The 21,549-nt window shown below is 40.5% G+C and overlaps 2 protein-coding genes across 2 annotated transcripts in view; one reads left to right on the top strand and one right to left on the bottom strand.

Annotated features, from left to right (window-relative positions):
- Nucleotides 1-7,766, bottom strand: part of PDSS1 (decaprenyl diphosphate synthase subunit 1) — a gene marked incomplete at its 5' end in the record, with an annotated part of 45,972 nt that extends 38,206 nt beyond the window's left edge. Inside the window, 3 exons of the mRNA XM_079699943.1 lie at nt 1,544-1,664; nt 3,231-3,295; nt 7,623-7,766. Of these exons, the coding sequence (XP_079556069.1) occupies nt 1,544-1,664; nt 3,231-3,295; nt 7,623-7,766 (330 nt within the window). The remainder of the gene's footprint in view (nt 1-1,543; nt 1,665-3,230; nt 3,296-7,622) is intronic.
- Nucleotides 7,767-8,124: 358 nt separating this feature from the next.
- LOC307050595 (protein adenylyltransferase SelO-like) overlaps nt 8,125-21,549 on the top strand; it is a gene marked incomplete at its 5' end in the record, with an annotated part of 28,493 nt that continues 15,068 nt past the window's right edge. Inside the window, 10 exons of the mRNA XM_079700709.1 lie at nt 8,125-8,431; nt 11,766-11,884; nt 12,499-12,627; nt 13,964-14,028; nt 14,110-14,166; nt 14,257-14,355; nt 14,543-14,610; nt 17,357-17,444; nt 20,101-20,170; nt 21,147-21,219. Of these exons, the coding sequence (XP_079556835.1) occupies nt 8,125-8,431; nt 11,766-11,884; nt 12,499-12,627; nt 13,964-14,028; nt 14,110-14,166; nt 14,257-14,355; nt 14,543-14,610; nt 17,357-17,444; nt 20,101-20,170; nt 21,147-21,219 (1,075 nt within the window). The remainder of the gene's footprint in view (nt 8,432-11,765; nt 11,885-12,498; nt 12,628-13,963; nt 14,029-14,109; nt 14,167-14,256; nt 14,356-14,542; nt 14,611-17,356; nt 17,445-20,100; nt 20,171-21,146; nt 21,220-21,549) is intronic.

Here is a 21,549-nt window from a genome sequence, read left to right as displayed (position 1 = left end):
TCAGGCTGAGGGTGGGAGGAGGAAAGCAAGGCCGGGGACTGAAGGCAAGACACAGATGAGACGAGGAGGGCGTGGAGGGGAAGAGGAGGGCTGCGTCGAGGATCCTCCCCGGGTTCCTGGGGGGCAACCTCCAATCAATAGGAAAAACAAGAGAAAAAACAATCTGTAGGAAAAGGTAGAGCTTCAGATCTGCCAAGTGCGAGACAGTCATGGACATTCCAGGGAGCAAACAAAGTTTAGGAGAGAAAATTCCATCTGGACTGGAGATATTATGTGGGAGTCATAAGCATGGGAATGGGTAAACTGAAGAGAGAGAGAAAAGAGGAGCCGACAGAGCCCCAGGGAACGGCACCGTTCATAGGGGTGGGGTGGAGGGGCCAGAGGGGAACCCAGGAAGCTGACTGAAGGATGGCCTAAGCGTCAGGAGAACGAGCAGAGTGCAGAAGCCAAGAGGTGGGTTTCATAGAGGGGGCTGTGGTGAACAGTGTCCAGTGTTCAAGGAGTCCGGGAAGATACAAACCAGCAGTGCCCACTGGATTTGGTGGAAGGAAGCAAAGGCAGTTTTAGAGGAGAGGCTGGAAAGGAAGGCACAGTGCGATGGCGGAGCAGTGAAGGGACGAGAGAGAGAGAGAGAGGCCAAGAATACTGGAAGGTAAGGGGTAGGAGGACACAGGGTCAAGGGACGGTCCTTTACAAGACAAACAGGAGGAAGCTGGAGCACCCAACATGGATCTGAAAGAAAATGAGGAGGGCGAGTCTGCAGATAAAGACAGGAGGACAGGGAATCGCAGGAGGAGCTCCTAGGGCCCCAAGGAGGCAAAGGGGATGGGACTTAACCAGAGGTCCAGGGATGAAGCTGGAAAGGAGGGAACCCTGACTTCACTGAGGTGGGAGGGGAGGAGGCCGGCACGCAGCAGTGTGGGCTGCAAACGGCCCGGAGCAGGCGTTCAGGGAGTTCCTCCTTCACGGCCTCTGCTTGGTCCACTGGACAGGAAGTGGTGAAAACAGGAGAGTCGGATGGGGGCTGCAGGGGGAAAGTGCAGAACCTTGAAACGGGAAGGAAGCTGACCAGGGGCACGTGAGCATTTCTGGGCAGCATCTGAGAATCCACGTGAGGCTGGGGGCCACTGAAAATTCTGGGAAAAGAATGCTTCACGAAGAAAGCCCTATTTGGGTCAGCCTGGCGCTGATATTCAGAACTGGACAGGAAGACAGTAGCAGGAGTCACTGGAGGCTTCATAGCCTCACCAGGCCTGGAGCACGTGATGGATTTGGCAAGGAAAGGTTAGATGACTCTTTGGACGTGTACGTGCTGCCTGTACCTTTTTTTTTCAGTTTCCCAATTCTGCCATCACCCCCCTCTGGATAGTAACTTGCATTGCATCCTCCATGATGCCCCACACTTGTTGCTCAAGAAACATTTTAAATCTGACATTTGGGAATCAAGTCTGCAACAGCACGGCACACATGTGAAAACCTGCACTGTTTGCTCATAATTCTAAGAAACCAACATTACTTTACAGCATCGTCAAAAATATCTTACCTTCCTAATGTCCTCGTACAGACCTTTCAAGTCTCTCCAGCCAAGGTTAAAAGGATCAGTGTATTTCTCACCGCTCCGTGTTTTACTACAGCAGCACATTGCTGGTGTCATGTGATGGAACCTGGAGAGGCAGAAATGCACACAGTGGAAGACTGAGTGTTACTTTACTGAGATAACTTCACTTTTAAGTAAGAATTATACAGACCTATGCATATATATACAGCAGAGTATGATGATGGAAAATTTAAGCCCAGATACTTGCTGGAAATTAAGCATGAATACAAAAAGGTCATTATAATTTAGAAAAACATAACAGAATTCTGATCTTGCTCAACAATACATCAATTTTTATAACCAGGACCCTGGAAACCCACAAAATCAAAGAAATATAAACCATGTTCATTGTGTTCTGAGTTTAAATTTTATAGAGTTGGGCCTCCATACCTATGGGTTCCGCATCTGCGGATTCAACCAACCTCGAATTGAAAAAAAAATATTTATATATATAAAAACATATATTTATATATATAAAAATATAAACTCATAAAATTCCAGAAAGTTTCAAAAAACAAAATTTGAATTTGCCATGCTTGGTAACTATTTACACAGCATTTACATTTTATTTACAACAATTTGCACAGCATTTACGTTGTATTAGGTATTATAACTCACCTAGAGATGATTTAAAGTATATGGGATGAGGGGCTTCCCTGGTGGCACAGTGGTTAACAATCTGCCTGCCAATGCACGGGACACAGGTTTGAGCCCTGGTCCAGGAAGATCCCACATGCCGCGGAGCAACTAAGCCTGCAAGCCTGTGCTCTAGAGCCCGTGGGCCACAACTACTGAAGCCCTTGTGCCTAGAGCCCGTGCTCCGCAACAAGAGAAGCCACTGCAATGAGAAGCCCGCGCACTGCAACGAGGAGTAGCCCCCTCTCCCCTCAGCTAGAGAAAGCCAGCGCACGGCAACAAAAACCCAACGCAGCCAAAAATAAAAACAAACCAACAAATAAATAAATAAATTTAAAGTATATGGGATGGGGACTTCTCTGGTGGTGCAGTGGTTAAGAATCCGCCTGCCAATGCAGGGGACACAGGTTTGATCCCTGGTCCAGGAAGATCTCACATGTTGGGGAGCAACTAAGCCCGTGCGCCACAACTACTGAGCCTGCACTCTAGAGCCCGTGAGCCACAACTCCTGAGCCCACGTGCCACAACTACTGAAGCCCGCATGCCTAGAGACCATGCTCCGCAACGAGACGCCACCGCAATGAGAAGCACATGCACCACAACGAAGAGTAGCCCCCCGATCGCTGCAACTAGAGAAAGCCTGCATGCAGCAACAAAGACCCAATGCAGCCATAAATAAATAAATGTTCCTTAAAAAAAAATAAAAATAAAGTATATGGGATGATGTGTGTAGGTTGTATGCAAATATTATAGGACTTGAGCATCCCCAATTTTGGTATCTGAGGTGGGGGGGTGGCTAGAACCAATCCCCCTCCACCATACCAAGGGACAACTGTATTGCCATTTTTTCAAAAGGCAGAGATCACATAGAGCAGATACTGTGGCACTTAGTAAAACAGCATATGCAATTTGTTGGACTAGCCTACAACAATTTAAAATAGAAATCCACTGGCAGTATGGCTAATAATTTTAGTTGCAATATGGATTATAAACTTACCGTGATATACTATACATATTTGGAAAGGCAGATGTTAAACTCTTCACAAGATTAAAATAGGACATCTATAAAATAAAAGTATTAAGAAACTTGTAAGAATATTTGTGAAAAACTTGTTTATAACACTAGATAAATTAAAACTCCCATAATTTATAATAGAAGTAAACTTTAGCTTTTAGTTGTCCATTGACTGCAGACTTTAGAAAAAATAACAAAAAGTTTTCTTTCCTTATTACAGAAGCAATATTCGTCATTAAAGAAAATATAAATATGAAAAAAGAAAATAAAAAACATCTATAATCTATCCCTTCCCCCAAAGACTGCTCCATATTCACATCTATCTTTCCAGATCTGAATTCCCTTCCATTTAGCTAAGAGTGGGCAGAGAATAGTAAGGATTAGTGTGGTTTACACTCTTTTAAAGTCTTAACTTGGTTTAAAACAAAGAATAACCAACATCCCAAAAGCATCTGCCCAGACAGTGAAAAAGAAAGGATTTCAATGTTAAGGAAGAAATTTACAGTTACACAAACACTGCCTATTTCAAGCCACTGTTCCTGAATATACTTGGAAATGGTACTTCTTGAAAAGTAATGTCAACAAACAAGCAAGCTCAGCAGCACATTTTGATAATATTAATGAGAGAACAAGAACAACAAGAGAACGACTTCTAAAGGATTCAGAGGTGGTGCCGACAAATAGTTCCAACAATTACTGTGTACAGGAGTGGGGACCCACAGATACAGCAGCTAACTTGAAGAATTCAGGGACACAGGCATTTCAAAAATTACTAATTTACTAATCTGATGTGTGAAGGGCTCCTACAGAATACTTGAAGAAAATATCTTGACAAATGATGGATTTAGCAGTAGAAAAAGAAAACTAAGGTAATAAAGCCTTACAATGTGCTTTCACACTATTTGACTCTCACAACTACTTGTTTTTATACAGCCAGGGAACTTGAAATTCAGAAAGGTCTGAAAAACTGGTAATACAGGTATGTTTACAAGATATCAAAAGAAAAAAGCACCTACAGCACTGTGTGCATTATGTGATTCCACTAAAAATGTGTACACCCACACAAATAAAATCCACAGAAAACAGGGTTTAGAAGCATATAAACCAGACTATTAAAAATAGTTATTTTGGGGCTTCCCTGGTGGCACAGTGATTGAGAGTCCGCCTGCTGATGCAGGGGACGCGGGTTCGTGCCCCGGTCCGGGAAGATCCCACATGCTGCAGAGCGGCTGGGCCCGTGAGCCATGGCCGCTGGGCCTGCGCGTCCGGAGCCTGTGCTCCGCATCGGGAGAGGCCACAGCAGTGAGAGGCCCGCGTACCGCAAAAACAAAAAAAAAAAAAGAAAAATAGTTATTTTGGGGCTTCCCTGGTGGCGCAGTGGTTGAGAGTCCGCCTGCCGATGCGGGGTACACGGGTTCGTGCCCTGGTCCGGGAAGATCCCACGTGCCGCGGAGCGGCTAGGCCCGTGAGCCATGGCCGCTGAGCTTGCGCGTCCGGAGCCTATGCTCCGCAACGGGAGAGGCCGCAGCAGTGAGAGGCCCGCTACCGCAAAAAAAAAAAAAAAAAAAAAAAAGTTATTTTGGAATAAATAGGATCGTGAGAGTTTTTTGCTTTATTCTTTTAAAATTCATATTTTCTGAATTTTCTTTAGTGAACACACCCTGCTTTTGACATATTAAAATGACAATAAAGGTTGACTTTGCCAGGCAGGCAGTGGACAAAAAAGGCGGTCCTGAGTTCTATTTTCACCATAGCATTATATATTCATTAAACCAGTAAGGACATTTATGACACCCCAGGCATTACAATGTCCTAAGGAAAAAAAGTGATAATCCTTTCATTTTACCATTACATGACACTTAACCTACTTTTGTCAGCCTTCATGCGTAAATGATTTACACGAATTTAGGATTTATTATAATGCTTATTCAATCTCAGACCTAACCTCTAACTTGGGGTGAAGAGTTAAAATTACACAGCTAATACAGAGCGCTCTTAACCACTGGGCAGTGCAACAGCGTAGCTTGTTGAAAGCCTGGAAGGTGGATCTTGGCTCAGATCCCAACATTTCCCGGTAGTTACCTTGAGACAGCTTTCTGATAATATCTACTCACAGAGATGCTAAGATTAATTTAGAGATCATATGTAAAGCTCTTAGCTGTGTACATTTAATATGATATGTACTCAACCAAGCTATCTTCTGCTTTAAGAGTACCTTCGGGCGGGCTTCCCTGGTGGCGCAGTGGTTGGGAGCCGATGCAGGGGACACGGGTTCGTGCCCCGGTCCGGGAAGAACCCACATGCCGCGGAGCGGCTAGGCCTGTGATTCATGGCTGCTGAGCCTGCGCGCCCGGACCGCAACGAGAGAGGCCACAACAGTGAGAGGCCCGCGTACCGCAAAAAAAAAAAAAGAAAAAAGGAGTACCTTCGGGCAATGTTTCCCAAAGTGAGGTTAGAGGTGCTCAGGAGAACAGGAAAGTATTCAAAGGGAGTGGTGTAACCGGAGCCACTTAGTGTGCCACTACTAGCACGGGCAACAACCATCTCCCAATTCCGATTCTGTGTCTTTCCATCACATATTCTCCCTGAAAGCCAACCTTGCCTCTCATGAAGTTACTTTTTTTAAAAAAGAGAAAATGCTGAGTAAGAATCAAGACATACTGACAAGTGATTTGGCACAATCAGATACACACTGGTTTCCGTCCTATTCCAAGACGTTTGAACACTACCAATGAAGAAGTTGAGAGAACATACAAACATCAGGAAAAGTGGAGCTGTGCTGGGAGAAACGGGCGTGGCTTTATTGTTGTTGCTCTTTGTCCCCAAGGACTATCAGGCCCTAACAGACTTTAACTAGCCACAACACACCCTCCTGAGGCAGACACCAGAAGGCTCACGTATTTACAGTGAAAAATACCACTGACACGAATCAGAAATACACGGTACTGGCATTACCAGCAAGGCTCCTCCTTGTGGTCATTAAGGCAGACATGGAAGACATCCAGCATACTCTCTCCAGGAAAGCACCCTTTCTGTGGCTAAGATAATTGTTTAATGGGCATGGAATTTAAAAAAATAAATAAATAAGGAACATCAAAGAAAAGAAGTATCAGTGGCATCAGTGGTGGGTGCATCCATCTCTCCAAATAACATCCTCATCTGCGGTACTGGAAATATTTGTAGGCTGGCTAGGACAGTACTGAAATGGATCCCAGCAGACTCTCTTTTTCCCGTATTCTCTCTTTACTGTCTAATACATAGACTAGCCCAGCTGCCATTCTCTCTCCAAATGTCTATTTTGGATAAGTTGTGATTATGTATGCATATGTATCTCAAAGTAGGCGTTTAGAAATACTACATATTTCATATTGGGAAATGGTCTTTGATGGATACGGAAGTGCACCAAATCTGACTGAAACGGGAATAGTCCTAAATTCAAATAAACTAAAAAAAAAAAAAAAAAAAGAGCCTTGAGGATGAGAGGAGAACACATACAATTACTATGCGACCGGAGAAGTCTCTAAAAGGACAGTGAGTCCACAGACCTTGCGTGGTTATGCTTACCAGTACGAGCCTAGCCTGTGGTACGCTAAGAATTAATCACTACAAAGTGAGGCAAAGGACTCACAGAGCCACAGAAACTTGTCAATACACAGGAGCTAAACTGACCGGAAAGGGAGAAAAATGAGATGGAGTCCAAAGGCAGCAGTGGACAGCGTCAGGGAGTCATGGTTAGTGCTCAGATTCTGACTCTGCTTCAAGAAGTCATAGGTCGATTTAAAAATCAAGGTTTCCCCACTTGCGACATCCTCAGGCCTCTTCTCCTTCCAGCCCGTCCTGGTGTGCCCTCCCTCCGAAGCAACTACCGCAGGACTGAACTCCGGTCCACTCTAAGCATCAGCCCTGCGTTCTCCACGAGACTTTTCCGCCTATTCCGAGGCTAACCGGACCCTCCGTATCTCTGAGAGCTCAGAGCACCTTTTGCTCTAGAATCCCAATTAAGTTCTGTTGCCCCCGAAGCCCTGGCTGTAACTCGAGAGGAAACACCTGCAGACGCTCTCCACGCTTTACGCATACCCCAGAAGACCACTGGGCCACATCTGCGTTTCCCCGGGACCTGGCTCCTCACCGCCCCTTCCCCACACCCGAGACGCTCCCCTGTCCCCAGGACACAGCTCTGCAGCCCCGCGCGGGGCGCCCACCCCTCGGCTCTGTCCCGTCCTCGGTGCCACGCCAGCCCTGGGTCGCGTCCCAGCGCAGCCCCGCGGCCCCCGCCCGCCGCTCGTGCAGCTCGTCCTCATTCATTCTGCGGCGCCGCTGTCATTGGCCCGGTGACCTCTGAGCCCGGCCACGGCGCGCGCTTCCCGGCCTCACCTGCGCGCGGGCGGCAGCAGCGGCGGCGGCGGCGGCGGCGCGCAGCCCGGACAGCCCCGCGCGGCCCGGGGAGCCGGGCCCGGGGCTCCGCGCCGCTGGCCTCCAGGAACAGCCGCGCCGCCACCGCCACCAGCACGAAGCCATGGTCCGCGTCTGAAAGTCGCGGCAGAGCTGCAGCTCCGCCTCTGGCCCGGCGGCCCCTCCTGCCGCGACCCGGAGCCGGAAGTCCGGCAGCGGAAGAACGTCTGCCTCCCCAGCCCCGCCCCTTCTCGCTCCTCCCGAGGGCGCTTCCCGCCTGGGAGGAGGAGGCGTGGCTGCAGGGGGCTGAGCGGCGGTGGGGCGGCTGGACCCCCGCGTAACCCCGCCCGCCCACCCGCCGCTGGCTCGGGAGAAACCAGCTTGATCTTCCTCCTGGGGAGCGGCTTCCCCCAACCCCGCCCAGCCGGTGCCTCCAGCAGTCTCCGCAAAAATGCACCCGTGTTAGACCGACTGTCATCCAGAAATGGCACACGGCGCCCGACGAACAATCACGAACTTTCCTTCTGCGTATTTAGGCAGAAGTAGGACGCGAAGCATCGGGTTCCCGTTTTGCTGCCTAATCCGGAGGCTCCAGTTTCCGCGGCTGCTTCTCTTGGGTGTTACCTGCCACGCCGTCGTCTGCTCCTTATGGCGACCTGGCCTTGAAGGAAGTGCCAGCCTTTTGCATCTTTACAGTAACAAGTCACACCCCGAGCAGGGCTATTGTGAAAGAGAAGTTAGATTAGCCTCGTCTCTCGACTTCTGGACGCTCTCCTCTGAAAACCTTATAGGTATATTGTGGCCTAGTTTGGCAATCTTGCTCACACCTGGATATGTGAGTCCCGCTCGTGGGTGTACTGAGCTGTGCGAAGTTGTATAATATTTGGTAATGTTGAACCTACTCGTAATCAGCCCAGGGAATACTGGAGAATGGACAGGATTAATGCCCGATAAGGGTTAGAAAGACCTTTCCTTAATTCTGTGGCCAGATCTACTCTTCTCATGGTAATGAGAGGGTGTCTTTATAAGAGAAGTCGTGATATAATTAATCATTCAGTACATGCGTACAAACGCACAAAGCCTATCAGAGAAAGTGTATGCATTGAGGATACAGAAATAGAAGAAACTTAACTGTCCTCAAAAAAGTCATTCTTATGAGAAAACAGACCAGCAAACAGGCAACTGTGATTCTCTGATATTTTTTCTTGTTCTTCTGACTCATGCATTTTGCATTAAAGAATGCAAGTACCCGTATAGCTGAGCACATTTTTACATTTATCTTCAAAATTTTTTAACTGAATAAAAGCATATAACAAAGAAGTTTTAAAAAATGTCAGTTTTGTTGAGGTTTTTTTCCCCCAATTTTGAAGAATAGTATATAAAAGATGTCAGGTGCTTTACAAATTAAGGTTGTTAATATGCACCTGTGGCTTATCTTGATCTAGGTTTATGTATTAACTATCCACAGGTGGAGTTGGCCAAAATAGAGTGGTGCGGTAAACACTTGTACTTGCAACAATCCTGTGACTTAGAATATTTTCATTTGCCCTTTTTTTATAGGTAGAGAAACATATAGGAATTAAGTGTCTTGCCCAAGCTCACATAGTTGATAGAGAGAGCACTACACAATTCTGTTATGCCATTTTCATTTAGAAACTGTTTACCCAGATTAAAACAATAACCTGGCTCTTAAAAAGATGTAATTTGGCAAAGCTAAGTAGGGAAGGCAGATGAAATTTGTGAAGGCCTCCACCATTATAGTATAGCTAAACTTCCCATGAACAAATAACCCACCAACAGGACATGCAGAATACAAAGTAGTTCCTTTGACCCAACTAGGCCAAGCATGAGTCTAGAAAGTTAAAACATTGTCTAAGCTGTGCAAGTAATTGCCAAAGAACAGACTCCTCTTGTGCACAGTCTAGAAATGGCTTGGGCCTTTTTTGACTGCACTTATACAAATGAAACAACTAGTAACACTGATAAAAATGGAATAAGTGTACAGTTGAAACATTTTCAAAGTTATTTTGATATTGGAGAATTGGCTACACTCGAAGACATTTCCATAATGATGATACTGTTCAAAACATTAGGTAGGACGAGGTTTTACAGCCAAGGAGAGATTATATACAAAACATAACCATATATTGTTTCATAGTACTGCATACAAACATCTCATCCTGATGTTATTAGATAACTGATAAATGAATTATCAATGTAACTCTGGTAAGAACATTGATTGAGAGAAGAGTTGCACCGAAAGGTTAGCAATTTTTGTGCATTTCATATTCTTAGACCAAACTGAATTCTGAAGACTTGAAATAATACCCTTATTTCTATTACCGATTTCTCTGAAATGTTAAGATAACGGGTTAACATGCATTTGGAATTTTCTCTGGGGTCTTAGTCTATGACTGATTAGTTCACTAAATGTAACAAGGGTGAGGACTGGGTACCTCTGAAGCAATTAGTCTTTTTTGTTCCATGGCCAGTGATCACAGGTGTTAGCTGTTCAGCTACTTTGCCAAAATGTGAGTCAATCAGTACAAAAAACTAAGTATTAGTGAAACATTATATACTGCCCATGCTCTACTAAAATTTTAGAGCGTCATAAAAGATAATGCATTAATTATATAATTTAGTCTATTTCCACACAGAGGCTCTCCTAAAAGAGAAGGAAATACACTATTGGATCATGTACTCCTAATCATAGTCAGGTTTTCTTGATGGAAACTAAAATCTGTTTTTTGGTTGACTACCCATTTGTTCCCCCATGATGCTGCCTTATTCACCATGTACTTAGGGGAAAGTGTAAAGAGCTAAATCTGACCCACATTTGCCTGTTTTTTAGAAGATATAAGAATTCTCTTGTTTCTATTATAACTGACATTTAGTTCACCTAGGCTTGTGTGGAATAAATAGGAGTTATTCCAAACAATTGAACAAATTGGCCTGATGCTACCTTTCTCCACTGATTCAAAATATTGTTTTCATTATATAGGGAATTCTTACATTACTTTGGACTGTTTCTGTGCTTTTTATGGAGTCCCATTGATTTTTGCATCTATTTGGGGGATAGCAATATTTTTAGTTATTTTTTCAGTTTTTAAAATGATAAGGAAGCTCCCATTTCTGTTATTTAAAAAAGTATTTTCTCAGATTTACACTTTCTTTCTTCAAAAAAAAATTCTACTACGATTTTTGACTGGATTTCCATTATGTTTAGTAAATAATTTGATTGGATTTTGATTGGATTTCCATTATGTTTAGTAAATAATTTGGTGACAGTGACATCCTGATGATATCTCTATCCAGAAACATAGGTTTTTGTGTCCTTTGTTTTAGTAATACACCTATCCTCTTCTATTTTTTGTTTTAATTTGTTTGGATTAGGAAAACATTAAGATTTTAAGAATTGTACTTAAAAGTAAACATTTTCTGAGTATCTAAAGCATACCCAAAGCTCTCTTTTTTCCTCTACAGCTTTTTAAATAAAGTACATGGGCTTTAGTGCATGGACTTCATGAAACATAGTTTATCTCTTTAGAGGCACTTTTTAGAATTCTAGCCCTGTGAACAGGCATGTATCAAATGTTTTGAAGTTTCTGATGGGATTGGAAGCAGTTTTGTACATTTAGTAAAACATCTGTTGCCTGGTTTAGAGTTATTTATGTATGTATCTGTTTCCTTCAATTAATTATGATTTTTCTGAAGGGCAGAAAGAATGTGATTAAGTGCCAAATATTTTTTTGGTTGGATCTACTGGATTGGCCAGTACTGTAATTCTGATACTGTAATGCAGCTCACCTCATTTTATTCCTATATTCTTATTTATAAATACATTGCACATCCCATTGGTCTCCCATAAGTGAAAATCTTTGAAGACAGGGTATGTGTCTTGTTTTAAACTTTTTTCGTCTCCCATCTTCTTGGACAGTTTAATATACTGTAATATATGAATACTGAATAGATATGGTTGAAAATAAGTCTTTAAATAACAAAGTATGAACAAAATAGTAGTTTAAGTTGATTTTCTTAAAGAACTGTAGGCTTTCTAAGGACTATTAATGCTGAATATGCAACAAATGAGAACACTAAGAAGGGCTGTCTTTTTTTTTTTATCAGCTGTGTTGCCAATTGATCCTGTTAAAGAAAATTATGTGCGTAAAGTGAAAAACTGTGTTTTTTCAATTGCCTTCCCCACTCCTTTCAAATCAAGAGTACATCTTGTAGCAGTTTCAAAGGTTAGGCTTTACTTTTTCATAACAGTTAAGTCACTATAACTTTTGTCTAAATTAGTAATTTTTTTTCAGAGTTAAATTGTTAATCTATTGATAAATGATTATCTTTGTGTTTAAAATTTATAACTTGGAGAATGTCATTCTTAGAAGTCACTTCTTGATACTTATTCCTGGAGCCTAGTACTCAGTTTCATTTTAAAGTTATCTTACAAGGAAAACACACTTTTGTGGGAAAAAGGGGTAAATGAGTTAAATTCTTAGAAAGGGGCTCCAATAACAAATTCTAAATTATTCTCTCATGATATAGATGAATTTGGGATAACAATAGGACATTTACTTTTTTCTAGTTCCTTTAAAGAATATGTACTAGGAAGAATATTATTTTACCATGCATAATAAGAAAGCCATAACAATTTTAGAACTATCTAATAGACCTAATTTTCCCAAGTAGCATAAATAATCCTAGAAAGTATGGTACATCTCTTCTGAGAAAATATTAATGTAATTTTGGAAGAAGTTTATTCTTTTAATTTCCTTTTTTCCATAAAGTTTATTTTCTCAAAAACTATTAAAGGATTACTTAAGTTTGTAAGAAGATTTTTCTTTTCCTGACTCAGCAAGTGCTAGAAGATATTTTGGACCTTGATTTATCTGTCTCAGAAACAGATGATTTTATCCAGCTTGTAAGTGGCGGAAAGATAGTACTTGGATCCATTCCATTGGCTCACAGATATGGGGGCCACCAGGTAAGAGTAGCACCAATATCACTTCCTTATGCAAATATAAACAGCTGGTAGAAATGCTATCCTATTGAAGAAGTTATTTTGCATTAATTTCTAATATTAGTGTATTGAGACTTCAGGAAGATGTTTCTAAAAGAATATGTCATATATAGATTAGCTGATGTGATTTCTTGTGATAAAGCTAGGGCATAAGTTTCTCTAATGGAATTGAGAAAACTGGGGCAGCACAATATAACATTTTTGTGATTATCGCTAGAGAACTCATTCAGTGGAGTTTTGGCAAGAGATTTAGGCAAAGTCAGGCCGCACAATGAGTCAATATAAAAGCCTCAGAAGGGCAAATAGAATATAATTTTGCCAGGATAGCTGTAGAACATTTTTAGAACTGCTAGAAATTAAGTCAGGATTAATTGGGGATGTTATACATGCTGAAGCAATTAAGAAGGCACCTTCTAGAAATACAGCAAGATGTTGAAGCAAGTTCAATGTGTGGAATCTGATTTAAAAAAAAGGAGAGGAAACACAGAACCAATTGTTGAAATTGCTGTGACTTTCTTGTGAGTTAAAGATTAATTGATTAAGAGAATAGAGTGATGTTTAACTTAGCAAGTAATTGTTTTTTTTTGTTTGTTTGTTTTTATTAGTTTCTGCTTTATAACAAAGTGAATCAGTCATACATAAAAGTGAATCAGTCATACATAAGTAATTGTTGGTAATAATAATAATTACCATCTTTTGAGCACTTGGGTGTGTTGGACACAGTGCGAGGCATTTTGCATATATTAACATTCATTCTTACAACAATCTGGCAAGGGTTTTCCCATTTTACAGAAGTGAAAGGTCAGTCTCAGTGAGATTAAGTAACTCAAATTTCCACAGCTAGTAAGTGGCACAGCTGGGAGCTGAACAACCACAAACAAATTTTAATAGAAAAGTTTGGAAACAGTTAATCATGTACATTCAAAAGCAATTTTTTCAGGTACAGTACGCTCCTGATTTTATATTGTATGCGTATAGTATAGGCAAATTTTCTACTAATAAATCATTCCTAGTTCCTATTCTGGAATTAAATAGATCAGTTCTCAGTATTCTACACCTAACAAGCTTGAGCTCAGGTATAAGCTGATGAAGAAATTAATTATATGTCTTAAATTTACGTTTTTTAAATGAATTTCAGTTATGTCTTATGGATTGAATTTTACTTTCACCTTTATTCAGGTTGTTGATTGTTATAATCTTAAAAATGCACTATTCCATTTTCAATTTTGACAAAGTAACTGATTATAACTTACAGTGAAAGCTTTAAAGGTTAATAAACATGAATAATTTTCCCTTTTAGTTTGGGATATGGGCAGATCAGCTCGGGGATGGAAGAGCCCATCTTATTGGAACTTACATGAACAGGTACTACATGTTTTCTTGAATAATAGCTTTTCTGCTAAATATTAACACAAATCTGCTAATATTTAGGGTTTTTTTTTTAAGGCAGGGTGAAAAGTGGGAGCTCCAATTAAAAGGCTCAGGAAAAACCCCATACTCCCGGTACTTCTTTTTTTTTTTTTTAGTCATCTAAGTAAAAATTGATGTTATCTTAATTATAACTGGAAATCTTTTTTATCACATTACCCACAGAAATGGCGACGGCAGAGCTGTGCTTCGTTCCTCCATGAGAGAATTTTTGTGTAGTGAGGCTATGTACTATCTCAGAATTCCCACTAGCAGAGCTGCAAGGTAATTCCTCTTCCCTTGAAGCTAACTTTCAGGACTGCATCATGTTATCTCCAGAAATGTGTCAGTCAAGTGAGCAGATAAACCAATAGCATGATTTCTCATCGTTCCTTATAGTTTTAGTTACTTCTTGATAGCTTGCTAGCAGTTAAAGTACACTATAACTTCGTTTGATTCTCTTACCTTTCAGTCTGGTTGTAAGTGATGATGCAGTATGGAGAGATCAGTTCTACAATGGAAACGTTGTGAAAGAACGAGGTAATAACAGTTCTTAGAACACTTACATAAAATTAGACTAAGTTCTTCAGGAACAACAGAAATTGGGCATCTTTGCAGTCTTCTTAAAACATGACCTGTGGATCTTCATGATGTAATTTCAGTGTTAGGATATTGTAATAGAATATCCTTTCCCACACCCTTACATCACTAATCCATCCTTTTCTAACAACAAACTTCTGGGAAGTTAACCTGGGAAGTTTATGAACAGCCAGCAAAACATTACAAAGCCAGTGCATGAACATTCATATACTTCCTTCCCAGGAGACCCCCTCAGTCCTTACCTCAGATCCTGATGCTCTTACTTCATGTTTACTTCCAATAAGTTCGGTTAACTTTTCCTTCAGCTTTTAGGAAGTCAGAAATAAATTAGAAAGGGGATGAGAAAGTGCCACAGAGCTGTGAAAAAGGAAGAGTGAGAGAAACTTGACTGAATCTCTGGAGAGGCAGGAGACCTGAAAATCAATAATAAACATATTTAATACTTAAAATGCAGAGCTATTGAGAACCGCTGACAGCCCTACTTGCTTTATCGGGCCCCTTGGACATCACTGTGTTACGGGCCAGCGTTTTAACTGATGTTTATAGTGGTTCACCAAGAGAACATTTTATGTTCTTCATACTTTGGGAAAAATATGTTTTGATAAGGTTTTCATAATAATCCCCCTAGAGTATTCATGTTTAAAGGAATTAAAGGTTATTTATCTTTAAGGCATCTCTCTCTCTCATCTTTAATATTATCTGGATAAAATGCATACTATTACTGCACATGGGGCTTTTAACAGCTATTTAGGTCTTTTTGTTTATGGTGATTGGAAGTGAGATTCCGATCACAGACTGTTGATATGATGGGCACAACACTGATTTTACATCTATGATGTATATATTGTTAATCTGAATTATTTTGGGCCACGCCTCACAGTTTGTGGGTTCAATCCCGACCAGGACCTGGTCGGGATTGAACCCATGCCCTCAGCAGTGAAAGGGCAGAGTCCTAACCACTGGACCACCTGGGAATTCCCTGTTAATCTGAATTTTGAATTAGATGGTTTGGAAACCAAACTTAACGGATTCAAATTATCTCAAGTATTTCTCCTTTTTAGGCCATTCATAGAATTTCCACATCTAAGTCATATATAGATATTTTGATTGTGCTTTTCCCTAATATTTGCCCAGCAGACACTGTAGGAAAAGAGCTGGACAGGCAAAAAGAATATGTGAAACCTCTAACCAGCTCTGTGGGAATTGATTTGTGACTTTGGGCAAGTCACATTTTTCCCCGGTTTCTCCAACTAAAATGAGGGGTTAGATGAGATGACACCTTCTATGTCTTTCAGGACTGACATTCCGTGATTCAATGGCTATTCATAAAGTAAACATTCAGAATCATCTATTGAGCTCTTATATTTTTTTCTAAGTGAATGTATTTTTATTGCTAAAAAAAAACCCACATGAAAATAAATATTCAGATTACTAGCGTGAATGAGTCCTGACTATATGGATAACTTAGTCAACCCAGAAAATACTAATTAGCCCTTTTCTGTGATACCACTGGACTCATCTCTGGGGGTCCAGGAGTAATAAGTATATACCGTGGTCCCTGGTCTTAAGAAACTCAGTCTTCATAGACACTATAGCAATAGTGTCTATAGCAATAGACACTATAGACTCCATAGCAAATGAATAATAAATAATCTGAGGTTAGGAAAAGGGAAATCCAGTTAGCTTTATGGAGGAAGTGGGAATTGACCTTGAGCACAAGATTAGAAAGTTAGCAAGGTTTTCAGTACTGGGAGAAGAGGGGGTGGGGCAGGGAGAAGTGCACAAAGGCCCAGATGTAGCAGCGAGTATGGTGTTTCATTGAAGGACAGCACCAGCAGAGCAGCAGCTTTGTCATCTGGGATAGACCTCACCTTGACATGGAAACACATGTCAGTACAGCATTCCTTATAAGAAAAAAGCATGAATTCATTTACTAATTTTATTACTAATGTCTACGATCAGAACGGAAGGCGGAAATAGAAGGCTACAAACACAAACACAAAATGCATAGATTCGGGCTTCCCTGGTGGCGCAGTGGTTGAGAGTTCGCCTGCCGATGCAGGGGACACGGGTTCGTGCCCCGGTCCGGGAAGATCCCACATGCCGCGGAGCGGCTGGGCCCGTGAGCCATGGCCACTGAGCCTGCGTGTCCGGAGTCTTGCTCCGCAAGGGGAGAGGCCACAACAGAGAGGCCCATGTACTGCAAAAAAAAAAAAAAAAAAAAAGCATAGATTCACTGTATTTCTTCAGCATATTCATAACTTAGAACATATGCAAATTTTTTAAATTGAAGTTAATTTCCAATTAGTTACACAAATGGAAGTCATGTACAGGGGCTGTGCCATAGAAATATTCTACTAATTCTATATTTCAAGGTGAGGTACAGGGAAAAGGTCACAACTGAGGAGACAGTGGGAACCTAACAGTTTAACCAAGTAGCATCTCACTAGGTTGGGGCCTCAGTATTTCTGAAGGTGTTGTGGTTCCTCACATTCTAACTAATTCAGGCTTAAAGAAAGACAGAAAAATCCTTGACCCTTTCTAGGATGTAAATTAATTGTTTTTCTGATAAATCCAATCACTGTATTCTTTTTTATTAAAGTAATTTCATTTTAAAGAAAAGCATATTATGCTGTGTTTGCATAGTTTAAAATAGTTTATGCTAAAATAAATGTTTCTTTTTCAGGTGCAGTAGTGCTGCGTGTTGCAAAATCATGGTTTAGAATTGGATCGTTAGAAATTTTGGCTCATTATGGTGAATTGGATTTACTAAGGTTAGAAAACCATTTTTTTCTTTTTTTTTTTTACATCTTTATTGGAGTATAATTGCTTTACAATGGTGTGTTAGTTTCTGCTTTATAACAAAGTGAATCAGCTATACATATACATATGTTCCCATATCTCTTCCCTCTTACGTCTCCCTCCCTCCCACCTTCCCTATCCCACCCCTCTAGGTGGTCACAAAGCACCGATCTGATCTCCCTGTGCTATGCGGCTGCTTCCCACTAGCTATCTATTTTACGTTTGGTAGTGTATATATGTCCATGCCACTCTCTCACTTTGTCACAGCTTCCCCTTCCCCCTCCCCATGTCCTCAAGTCCATTCTCTAGTAGGTCTGTGTCTTTATTCCTGTCTCCCTAGGGTCTTCATGACATTTTTTTTCTTAAATTCCATATATATGTGTTAGCATACGGTATTTGTTTTTCTCTTTCTGACTTACTTCACTCTGTATGACAGACTCTAGGTCTACCCACCTCATTACAAATAGCTCAATTTCATTTCTTTTTATGGCTGAGTAATATTCCATTGTATATATGTGCCACATCTTCTTTACCCACTCATCTGTCGATGAACACTTAGGTTGCTTCCATGTCCTGGCTATTGTAAATAGAGCTGCAATGAACATTTTGGTACATGACTTTTTTTGAATTATGGTTTTCTCAGGGTATATGCCCAGTAGTGGGATTTCTGGGTCATATGGTAGTTCTATTTGTAGTTTTTTAAGGAAACTCCATGCTGTTCTCCATAGTGGCTGTACCAATTCACATTCCCACAAGCAGTGCAAGAGGGTTCCCTTTTCTCTACACCCTCTCCAGCATTTATTGTTCCTAGATTTTTTGATGATGGCCATTCTGACTGGTGTGAGATGATATCTCAGTGTAGTTTTGATTTGCATTTCTCTAATGATTAATGATGTTGAGCATTCTTTCATGTGTCTGTTGGCAATCTGTATATCTTCTTTGGAGAAATGTCTATTTAGGTCTTCTGCCCAATTTTGGATTGGGTTGTTTGTTTTTTTGTTATTGAGCTGCATGAGCTGCTTATAAATTTTGGAGATTCATCCTTTGTCAGTTGCTTCATTTGCAAATATTTTCTCCCATTCTGAGGGTTGTCTTTTGGTTTTGTTTATGGTTTCCTTTGCTGTGCAAAAGCTTTGAAGTTTCATTAGGTCCCATTTATTCTTGAGAAAACCATTTTTTTTCAATGGTAGAAGCCAACTGAAAGAAATGCTTATTTATGTGCTGTGAAGTTAAAATATTTTTGGTTTTCTTGTAAGTAAAACCCAAACTTTCAATTAATAGATATTTTCAACACTTGCTGTGTGCCTAACATCGTGTGGGTTTCTATGAGGCTGAAAAAGAAGGATTTAGACCCAGTAGACCCTTTTCTCAAGGAATGCTTTTATCTAGTGTGCAACCCAGTTGGAACTGAGGGCCTCTGTGCTACCCAGACACCTGGGTGGAAGTGACTCAAACTCCCCAATTCTGCAATTCCCTTCCAAGTTCTGGGATTACCAGGATGCGTCCTCTGTCTCATATGTCTTCTTTCCTGGACTCTGGTTTTGACATGTGTGTGATGCCTGTTTCATACTGGCTTGACCCAGACATGAAGCTCAGTCCCTTCAACAGGACAAAAGCAAACAAAGAACAGACTGAAATTGCACAAAGCAGTTAAGAACAAACCTTACTGGAGATTTCTTCAGGGAAGACAGATGAATGGTTCCTTCAAAGAGGTCTTCTCTCACTGGGCATTTTCACTTCTCATTTGTTTTTTTGGGTCACTTCTGCTCAGATTCACTGTGTCACTGAAATTGTTCTATCTGGTGGTCATAGTTCAGTTATATTTCACTTATCTCTATGACATTTGTTGTATATTGGTGAGCACTTTATCCTTAAAATGACTGGACTGGCTAACATGACTATGTATGTATTCCTTTTTGTTTCCCAAGTGCCTGAAACAATTCTCTAATCCACTCTAAACAAACTCACTCCTATTGGACTTTAATAATTCCCAAGTCATATCTATAACCCCCAGTTATTTTCAGGATTCTCTCTTATCCAATGCAATAAACACTAGTATCAATAGTTACTCATTAGTCAGTTAAAACAAGGAATTAAACATGGGATACATATACAACTTAAATATTTTAACTTCAAACCTTGGCCAATTTATTTGACATCTTATTTGTGAAACCTTACATGACCTTCCACACATAAATAATCATTCTCTACTCTGTTATCTTTATACTTTTTATATATTTCTATTATTGCATGTATTATATGGTAATGTCATTATTTCTTCAGATGTTCTTCTCCCCTAATAGACTGTGTGCACTTTAATGTCTGGGTTTGGGTCTGTCATTCTTTTTCCTAGCGCTTGGAGGTTCTCCATGGATGTTTATTGAATTAATCTGAATTTGTAACATAATAAGATGGCATCTAATATGATCTTAGAAACATATTTCCAGTTGTGGTTGGTATTGAGGAAATATTTCTTTATGGCTGTTTTGGGAGTAAAATCTTATTTTACTTTTTAAAATTATAAGCATGCATCTAATGAATTCATGAATGTCAGGAGTGGATTGAGATGATTGGATACTCAATACTGTATTCTGAGGAACACTGATGCTATCTCCCCTTTATCTCCAGGATGTTATTAGACTTCATCATACAGGAACACTTCCCCTCAGTAGATGTCAAGGAACCTAACAGATATTTGGTAAGTTTTTTAAAAGAAAGGACAGTACTCTGTTTTCTATCATTGGCCGGCCACCATTAGTGGTTACAACTTAGCACTTAAAAATCTAAAGTTAAAAAAGGAAATGTAGAGCATTTTGAACATTTTGTTAAAGAAAGAGACGACGGGGCTTCCCTGGTGGCACAGTGGTTGAGAATCTGCCTGCCAATGCAGGGGATACAGGTTCGTGCCCCGGTCTGGGAAGATACCACATGCCCCGGAGCAGCTGGGCCCGTGAGCCATGGCTGCTGAGCCTGCGCGTCTGGAGCCTGTGCTCCGCAATGGGAGAGGCCACAGCAGTGAGAGAGGCCCGCGTACCACAAAAAAAAAAAAAAAAGAAAGCGTCGACGAACCACCTTGTAAACAAGACATAGATAAGGAAGTTGTTCTGTTTGAAAGGTATCTAGAAAAAGAGAACAGGTGTGACTACATCCTGACTATATACATTATTTTTTGAGCAGCATTTGTAACTTGGTCACATACATTGTTTTCTCACATGTTGGATATATAGGTATTTCTATAGTAGTAGTTCTAAAATAAATACATACATAATAGGCAATGTGATTTTCTGTTCTTGTGGAAAGTTTTTGATCTTCATTAACTTTTTCTTTCTTTTAACAGCCACAGAGAAGGAAATTCCTTTATTTTTCTTGGTGACTCATTTCATAATTTAATAATGCGTTTTGCTGACATTTAACTCCCTGTGCTGAATTCTAATGTTTTTCCTTTTCTTATTGTACATGAAGAAAACCTGGTCATAATACTATGCCTGAGCCTTGTATATATTATTTCTGCATCTATAACTCTATGTTCTTCCATTGTTTTCTTACATGTACTACTTTCCATCTTAGTCATCTTTTGGCCCACCTTTGAGAACACCTTTCATGTTGGAAATCAGAAGATCCTAAAAGAACATATGTTACTGAAAAATCTGAAAAATTTCTAAATTTCATTTTAGGATTTTTTTTCTACTGTGGTGTCTGAGACGGCACAGCTTATTGCCTTGTGGATGTCTGTTGGTTTTGCTCATGGTAAGTAATCTCCTGACATTTCATGCTTCTGATGAGAAAGTAGAATTAATTTGTTGAAGCAGAAGACTTCTTTTTTGTGTATTTCAAAATATTCCTGCCAATGAGCAGGAATAACATTTATAATATATGAATTTATTTTTAGCAAGAGAGAAACAATTTTCTCATGTTTAAAATGATTTTGAATGGAACAGATACGCAAAATAGAATAAGCATCCTCGACCTGTTAATGTTGTTACCTGTAAAGCTTTTTAACCTTGTGAGTATATATTAGGTCTTTTAAAAGCTTCTTAAAAAACCATTAACCATAAAAGCACTACATGCTTATGGTAA

This window comes from Hyperoodon ampullatus, assembly GCF_949752795.1.
Source record: "Hyperoodon ampullatus genome assembly, chromosome: 3".
Lineage (NCBI taxonomy): Eukaryota > Metazoa > Chordata > Mammalia > Artiodactyla > Ziphiidae > Hyperoodon > Hyperoodon ampullatus.
This window is presented reverse-complemented; position numbering and strand designations above follow the sequence as displayed.